The sequence below is a fragment of the Sinocyclocheilus anshuiensis genome, unplaced genomic scaffold (assembly GCF_001515605.1).
Source record: "Sinocyclocheilus anshuiensis isolate Anshui unplaced genomic scaffold, SAMN03320099.WGS_v1.1 scaffold1382, whole genome shotgun sequence".
Lineage (NCBI taxonomy): Eukaryota > Metazoa > Chordata > Actinopteri > Cypriniformes > Cyprinidae > Sinocyclocheilus > Sinocyclocheilus anshuiensis.
In genome coordinates this window covers 316,806-325,858 of record NW_015554207.1, presented here as the reverse complement: position 1 = coordinate 325,858, position 9,053 = coordinate 316,806, and the positions used below count along the sequence as shown (strand labels likewise).

At 36.3% G+C, this 9,053-nt stretch overlaps 1 protein-coding gene across 1 annotated transcript in view; it reads left to right on the top strand.

Moving 5' to 3' along the window:
* Positions 1-9,053, top strand: part of plch1 (phospholipase C, eta 1) — a 78,496-nt gene that overhangs the window by 20,040 nt on the left and 49,403 nt on the right. Inside the window, exons 4-5 of the mRNA XM_016463921.1 lie at positions 3,894-4,023; positions 6,907-7,077. Coding sequence (XP_016319407.1) covers positions 3,894-4,023; positions 6,907-7,077 — 301 coding nt within the window. The remainder of the gene's footprint in view (positions 1-3,893; positions 4,024-6,906; positions 7,078-9,053) is intronic.

Here is a 9,053-nt window from a genome sequence, read left to right as displayed (position 1 = left end):
AAGGTCTTTACTGTTGGTTTTGATCAATATAATGCTTCCTTGCTGAAAATAAGTATTAATTTGTTTAAAAATATATATTTGTTTATTTATTGCTATGTAAATCACCTACCTGTATTATTATTATTGTTATTATTATTATTATGATTAAATTGCACATAGTTCCTCACACAAAACTATCATATGGCTTTAAAGGACTTCAAAAAGAGCACACAATTCATATAGACTACTTTTATGGTGATTTGTTTTTGTCACTGCCTTCGTTGTATGTAAAAGAGCAGCTTTGACATTCAGAATTCAATAGAACAGAACAGAACAGAACATAATTTTCATTTTTGGCTGAACTAATCATTTAATGGAGGGATTGAGGAGAAGTTGAATACATTTTTGGATAAATAGATGGAAGCAGAGAGGGAAGGAACGATTTGTGATCGATTTTGACTGATTGATTTAGACCGATTTACAAAAGAGAGAGAGATGTACAAAGAGGGAGATAGTGTGAGCTCTTTGAGTCAGTCTGCCTGTGAGCAGTTCACTGCTTCAGGGAGAATTCCTCTGCAGGGAGTTCTTACAGAAGCACAGCCTCACATGAAAGGACCGGCCTTAGAGGAAGAGGGGATAAAAAGCCAGAGCTGCTCATCCTCTCCTCCCTTATGTTTATGTCTGTTATTCTCATTAAAGAGGCATGAGTCATCAGGAGGCAGTCATTATAATCCTCCATAACAGTAGAAACACAGCATATGGCCGCTGGTAATTTCACTTATGCTTTCAATCTAGACGCCAGTTCAACTGTGACCCATTTTATTGTTGTGCATAAAGAGATTCCAGTGCCCTTTGTTTTAAAAACACAATCTTGGAGGTACCAGACGAGCAGAAGAGAGCAACCCTAAAGTCTTTTTAGACTTTAAACTGTCTTCAGATTGAGGATGGTGTGAGACTTGGTGGACTATAAGATGGCCAACTCATGCACAAACACAGGTCACAGTTATTGTTGTCCTCCAAACTTTCACAGGCGTAATCCAAATTGACGTGATTTGCCACAGTGATCAACAACTTAGTTTGGCTTGGTTTGTATGGAAGTAAAATACTGACAAAAGTCTTCGAAACAAAAAAGCATGTTAGATTGCACTGTGAAAATTGCACTTAGATTGCACTTTGCAGTGAAAAAATAATGCCTTGCAGGGCTTGCATTTTTAGGGGCTGAAATTTAACGTTGTTTATTTAAGCTGTCAATATTTCAATTCAAAATATTTCACACACATTTTCATAATTAAAAATTCAATAATTTATATTCACCTTAATATTCGACAGGCAATTTTCAGTCCATTTTATTTCACTTTACAAATTCACTTCTTTATATAAAGATCAGTGATTACAACTCAGCGTCACACAAGTCTTGATATAAAGTTAAGGAAACTAAGCAACCGAAATGAATATCTTAGATGTAATGTTAGTTCTGTATATCAGCGTTGGGTAAACTACCATTATAATCTCCTTTGGTAGAGAAATCTGCTTACATGTGGCTACACGGGGAAACGAGTAACAGCGAAGATGCTGAATTAAAGGTAAACACAGCTTTTGAGTCTTAATCAGCTTTTCCGCATATACATACTGGCCCTGATAATCATAACTTACCGCTTGCTCCATTTCTGCAAATCAGTTTCTGTGAATGAATGACTTGCTCTACCTGTTGCTTTGGTCTTGCGCCACCTGCTGGTGAGCGACTAACAGCAGATGCAGATCATGCATCGGTACTCTACTGCTATTCCTGCAGCTCCCGGATGTGCAATGCTGAATTTTCTGCCGAATTTGACGCACTGAATCAGTGGAAGCGAATTTGTAAAGTGAAATAAAATGGACTGAAAATTGCCTGTTGAATATTATACATCATATTTTAAACAGATTGAATATTTCGGAAGTGAACTCTGGAAGGTGAATATGAATTAATGAATTTTTAATTATGAAAATATGTGTGAAATGTTTTGAATTGAAATATTGACAGCTTAAATAAACAACGATGTTAAATTGCAGCCCCTAAAAATGCAAGCCCTGAAAAAACAAGGCATAAAAATGCAAGCACTGTTAATACAATGCATTATTTTTTCAGTTAGTGTAATTCAACATGCTTTTTTGTTTCAAAGACATTTGTCATTATTTTACCTCCATAGGTTTGAAAGTGACTTGTGAGCAGTGCTTCATACATTGCTATACTATTGAATATAGACAATGAACCTTTTTGCCTGCAAAATTTTGTTAATGTGAAATGTCCGCACCTTGAGACCGTAAGTCTGGGGATTGATACTCATTTCCGAATTTAATTAAATTACAATTCGCAAATCCTGATTTTGATTCAGTTATTAAAACTGAAGTTTAAAATAATCTTCAAATTGCATTTCTTCAGTAACTTATTTGATTCATTAACCGCTCTGATCACTCTGAGTCAGTGTTCATTCAGTGAAGAATTCATCAGAGTGATTCAAACTAACTCATGAGTCTTTTTGAGTGATTCTTTTTTGAGTGAAAAGTAATTTGTTACATTGTTTGCTCAGTATGCTTTTGATTAAGTACAACAAATGAAAATGCTTTGTTTGTTTGTGAATTTGTGAACCTTGTATGTTACTGTGTACAGCCCATGAGAACATTATTATGTGCCATTATTTTGTGGTACACCTTTTTTTTAATATCTTTCCACATTAATTTCAGGCTGAAAACCTGTAAAATATGGCTGAAAAAGCAGGAAACACTGTCACAGTGTAAAAGATTGATCTTGAAATTTTGAAAATCAATATTGAGACTGTTCAAATGAAGAAAATCGATATTTATAGCATGCCCTAAAACAGCCAGATATTTCTATCACACACAGGAATACAGGCTTAGAAATTTACCCACTCACACCCGCTGTACAAGACATGCTTAATAGATCAAAGAAAACGGATTAACATTAAATGAAATGTAATATAAAACAAATATTCTGCTTCGTACAGCTCTGGTTAAATGTTAATGCCCCTCTGATTAGCCTTACTAATCGCGCCGCTGTTACCTGAATTGACCGCTATATTTGGATGACTTTCAAAGTCTGTCCCTTGTCTGGAGACCCTTCCAAGTAGTCTCTGTTTTCTTTTCAGTCACAGAAGCACTGCCTCTTTCCTGCCTGTAATTACATCCATCACAGGTTTTCTGCCAACTGTCATACTTCATAAAACCAGACTTCACTTCTTCCACAGTATAGATGATCTACAGTATTTCATGAAAATGTATTAGAATTCATCAAATTTATCAGAATTACATATAGTATTACATAAAGAAATTTATTATCCACACATAAATATCTTGAATATCATGCATTTGCCCTCTAATTGGATTGAGATCCAGCTCTTTGTTTTCAACATCTCATAACTCGGGACCTATTCACTTTATGAGACAAATAAAGCAGCCCAATCGCACTCAACAGATGGGCTGACAGATTAAAACAGAGCTTTGCTTATTTCAACTGTCAGGATGGCCATTTTTCATGAAAAATCAATGAAAATGCACACTTGCACTCACAAGAAACCTTGCGTGTCCTTACTGTGTGTTTGTCAGCTATGAGATTATCTTAGTTGTGCATTAGAGCTAATTGTGTTACAGCTCTGAGAAGAGAGAATGATGAGCTCATCCACTCCTGATGTGCACAGGCAGAAAAGTAATATAGATAATAATGTTCCTAATTAGGTTTCTTTTAAAGAGACAGACCACCCAGAAATGAAAAGCATATAAAACTTTCATTTTGTGATGACTTTTTCTGTTTGCACTGTGTTGCCATCCTGAAAACCATTTGTTACACATGTCACAGTGTAACTTGATTCTGTGTTGTCCAGCTTTTTCCCTGGTGGTCTTTTCTCTTAACCTTGCTGTAAGTGGATGAAGCAGACCTTCGAGGAGGCTGATAAGAATGGAGATGGTCTTCTGAACATTGAAGAGATCTACCAGCTTTTACACAAGTTGAACGTCAACTTGCCTCGCAGGAAAGTCAAACAGATGTTCCAGGTATGTGGGGAAGACTGGAAAAGTGGAAGCCTTAAAGGGACAGGACACCCAAAAATGAGACGTTTTCATTTAGTCATCAGATGTATGTGACTTTCTTTCTTCAGATGAATGCAAATTAAGATTTTTAGTGATATAATCCCTCTCTGTGAGTTCATATAAACACAATTTGAAGTTCACGGGAGAAGTGAGTTTACGTTTATGTCAAATGTAAACTCGACCCTCTAGTAAAACCATGTACGACAGGTGGCCGAGAGTGATGGTTTATAGTTAAACAAGTTTAAAATTTTAGTATTTTTCTTGCACACACCTATTGTTTCGCTTCAGAAGACATTGATTCATGCACTGGTAGTTGTATGGGTTACCATCATGATGGCTGCATGTACTTCTTGTAGCTTCACTATTTGGGAACCTATAAACTTGCATTATATAAGCTCACAGAGATGGATTATTTTTCTAAATTTCTTGGTTTATGTTAATCTAAGAAAAGAAAGGCATGAGGATGAGTGAATTTTTGGAGATAATTTTTGGGATGAGAGAATTTTTTGGGGGGGTGAACTGTCCTTTTAATGTAAATGGTGTCTGATATGTTGATAAGTCTCGTGAAATTCAGTCAGTATTTCTGTTGCTTTGTAGAAAGTGTGATTTAATCAGGCTCAGGCTGTTCCCTCAAGGCAAGGTACAAATTATAATTTTAAACATCTCATTGTTTTCTTTGTACTATTTGTTGAGTAGCGCTGTGCTAACACCATTGTGTTCTATATTGCACCTTATGATTAAGGTCTTGAAAGTTGTATCTCCGTTTTTGCTTCAGTTAACTTAATTTCTGTGAAAGTAGTGTTAATTTTGTCAGCTATTTTCATTTTAGTCTTATGCCGAGTTCACACTGCACGATTTTAGCCCGAATTTTCACTCGCCGACACACACTGCACGATATTAGCCCGATTTTTCACTCGCCGACAGGTTTTGTGAAATCGCCGACAAAGGCCCGACATCGGAGGCAAATCAGTGCTCGTTCACGCGAGTGACAATCACGCAGTGTGAATTATCAAAAACGCGATCTGAGGGAATCGCCGACACGTCGCCGACGCCCGGGAAATATTTGGCATGTTAAATATCTGGAGCTGTCGGCGATTCTTTCTATTGTGAAGTCATGCAGTGTGAAACCCCCTGTCGCCGATCTATCGTGCAATGTGAACACAGCAGCAACTGAATGCTACCCCAGATAGTCACGCAGTGTGAAAACAACGGCGATCCGACGAGTTTGAAAATCGTGCAGTGTGAACTCGGCATTAGTCTTAGTCCCGGGTTAAAATGTCCTTGTTAGTTTTTATCATATTTAGTCAACCTTATCCTATTTAGTTTTAGTCAAGTTTTAGTCGACTAAAAGTCTCAAGATTTTAGTCTAGTTTTAGTTTTAGTCGAAGAAAACCTGAAGTATTTTAGTCTAGTTTTAATCAATGAAAACGTGACATTTTAGCAATAAGATTATTATTAATTAACCATTCAGCAGTATTAATTTTGGCAGCCATTTTTAATTTAGTCTTAGTCTTACTCAAATGTACATTTTAGTTATCATATTTAGACAAACTTGTCCTGTTTTTGTTTATTCAATGAAATGTATGAGCATTTTAGTCAGGTTTTTTTAGTCAATTAAATATTAGTCACATTTTTGACATTCTGTATAATGGTTAAACTGATAAAAAATATTATTTTTTCTCAAAATTATTATCGTAATGATTGTTGTCATTTGATAAATTTACTTTTGCATTTCAGGTATTGCACTTTCTCCTGTAATCACAAATCAATAGAATGTGGACACATACATGTTGTATTTTACCTCATCTAGTGTACTGATTTTTTATAGGCTTTTTATTATATAAATCAACACCAAAGACTTATGCAGTCTCTCTGTCTACATTATGAAAACAGCTAAAACAAACGAAAAATATTATAACAGTGAAATTCCTAGTAATTCCACTAATTCCATAATTGCAATAGTCTATTTCTCTATTAAAACAACAGCAATTGAGTAAGTGTATTTATTCAGCGATCACAATCGCAAACACTATAGTGAGATCTCATGACAGAACACTGACCGGCTGAGTGACGCTTTAATTTAGATCGCTAAACTCCAGCTTGTTTGTTTTTCAGATCATCTGGTGATCATCGCATGGTTTCCAGATTGCTTAAAATAAGCAAAACACACTGGGCAGAAAATGCACCAATTTAACAGCGAAGCTCTGATTCGGGGATTAGAACTCTTGATATCTGGCAACCGTACTCATGAGAGCTCGCGTAGTAGAGGCGTGTAGAGCAGTCTGCAATAACATTTTGTCTCCTTTTTTGACGAAAATAAAAAGAGGTTTTTGTAAAGTTTTTATCTTTTTGAATACATTTTAGTCTCGTCTTATTTTGTCAACGAAATTGCATGTTGATATAGTCTTAGTTATCGTTTATTGACCTTATTGTCGTCTCGTCGTCTTCTCGTCTTAGTCATGGGAAAAAAGCTCGTCAACGAACATTTTTCGTCATAGTCTTCGTTAACGAAATTAACACTATGTGAAAGACATTGAACTTGAGACTGAGCAGTAGTAGTTTTGAAAGTAAAAGAGAGATGGAGAATTGTGACAGAGAGAGATGGAGGATGACAAAATGAAGACTTTTCACTTAAACTGAGACTGTTGTTCAAAAAGGTCAATTTATACTATTATCATAGAACAAGCATGATGAGACAATTTTTTATTTTACATTTTAAGCTAATCTTCCTTTTATGCATAACGATTGTAGTAGTAGTAATTATAGTAAAGGCATTTAAGGATATTTTCTCTTCAAAGCTTTGAAACCCATTATGTATCTTTGCTCTTTCTCTGCATGTGTTCACAGGAAGCAGACACTGATGACCAGCAGGGAACACTGACGTTTGAGGAGTTCACTGTCTTCTATAAGATGATGTCGTTACGGCGAGACCTCTATCTGCTGCTCATGTGCTTCAGTGAGAAGAAGGATCACCTGACCGAAGAGGAACTCGGCAACTTTCTGCGTGTGGAGCAAAAGGTCAGTGTAACATCTCTTCCTGATCAAAACCTGTGACCTCTCAGATTCGATATTGTGTCTCTTCATTTACCATATTTATATGTCATTCTCATCTCAGAATTGAAGCTTGGATGCATGTTAAGGGCCAGTACACATGTTCCAGTGGCAATGTCTGTTTATGATATTTTCATGCTTTTATGAACATACATGATTATTGGAGAAGCTCTCTCCCTCAGCCTTACATAGTGTTTTAAATGTAAATCCCATAAGCACTGTCCTGACTGATGTTCCGTAACCGCTTTTGAAGCCAAGCTCTTAGCCTCTTCAAGCTCTTGCATCATACTGTGTGCTGTCTATATAGTGAAATGGTCCAAAGTTGCCTTGTCACTATTAGACAGGAGTTGAAGCTCCTTATTCATCAAGTTAAATTTTTATTTTACATATAATAAAAAAACTACAAAAAAAAACAAGAATCTACTTAAATCATCCAAGCCTATACTTCCAAGCACAGATATCTTATGGCTTTAGTTCCTCCTATTGGTTCTTACATTAAAGAGCAGGTCATATGGGTTTTCGAAAAATATATTTTTTGCAGTTTGTAACGTAGCTATCCTTCATTGTAAAGAGTCTGAAAAGTTGTTAATCAAAAAAGTGCATGATAAATAAAGATATTGTCTCTCAAAAGAAAGAGTCGACTCTGAACCGCCTTAACGAGTCGTCATGTTTTCAAATCTTCTGCCCAGGCGCGGATTGGCCATCGGGGGCACCGGGAGATTTGGCCCACTTCCTCGTTTTTTTTAAATTATTTTTAAAATATTTTATATTTTTGCCTTCCCAATGTACCTAAGTGATCATTTCTGATTTTGTCATTCGATAATAAATCATAAATCGGTCAGTCTTGAGCTCCCGTCAAACGGTTCCGAACAGAGTAATCAATGTGCGGGACTCGAGGAAGGAGAGGAAGCATCCAGAAGAAGCAGTGAAATGTAGCGAGATTACTGACCTGTTCAAGGATTGAAGTCCAGGTTAGTTTCATCTGTAAATAGCCTACGCTACTGTAGTTTTGTCTTTACTAACCTAGTTGAGTAGCTATTAAACTGCTATCACTTGTTAGGAGAACCCCATTATTATCATCAGTCAGAATACTGTGCTAAAGGACTTCATTATCGATTGTAAAGTTACATTAATAAATTATATGTAGGTAGGGAGCTAGAGCAGTCAGCAACACACCAATAATATGAGTTACAGCCTAATAATGCAATAGTGTGTTCAGTATTATGATTTTTGATTTTGATTTTGACATTTAGGCACTTTAGAAAATGTGTTTTAATATATTTGTATGAAATATAGGTTTGTTAAATCTAGGGTATTTAAGTCATTTTAAGATAAATAACAATATTCTGTGCTAACAAATATTGCGAAGAGGTGGTTGTTTTGCAACAAGGACAAAGTGACCTGCTGGTGAAGAAGTGACAGGTATAAGAAAAAAAAGGAAGAGACAGAGATATTGGGGAAAATGTAGAAAAGGGACATGGAGGTGCAGTTCAAGAGACAACCTTTAATTATTTTCCATGGCCCCAGACTAAGGATTTAGACCTTTTTATGTGATGGCCATAGAAATAATAGGGTTGTCTGTATGCCTGAATGAGTGTGAGATTTCCCGGCCTGAAAATTGCATCCCAGTCCGGCCCTGCTTCTGCCTGTTACCTATATACGTCACAAGGTAACACATTTGCATAATCCCCGCCTGCCCGCGAAACACGAACACTCTGACCTGCCCACAAACACTTCCGCTAGTTAGTGTGTTTACATCATGTCGACTCTTGTCGAGAAGACATCATGCATTTTCAACCTCACAGGGCATTCTAACACAGTTCCCACTCGTGCACCTCAAATAAGTAAATAATAATAATAATGAATGCAATAAAACTGCTGTCACATCACCTAAAGTACCACATACAAAGTTTAAACTTACCACTAAGAAATGTTATGATCAA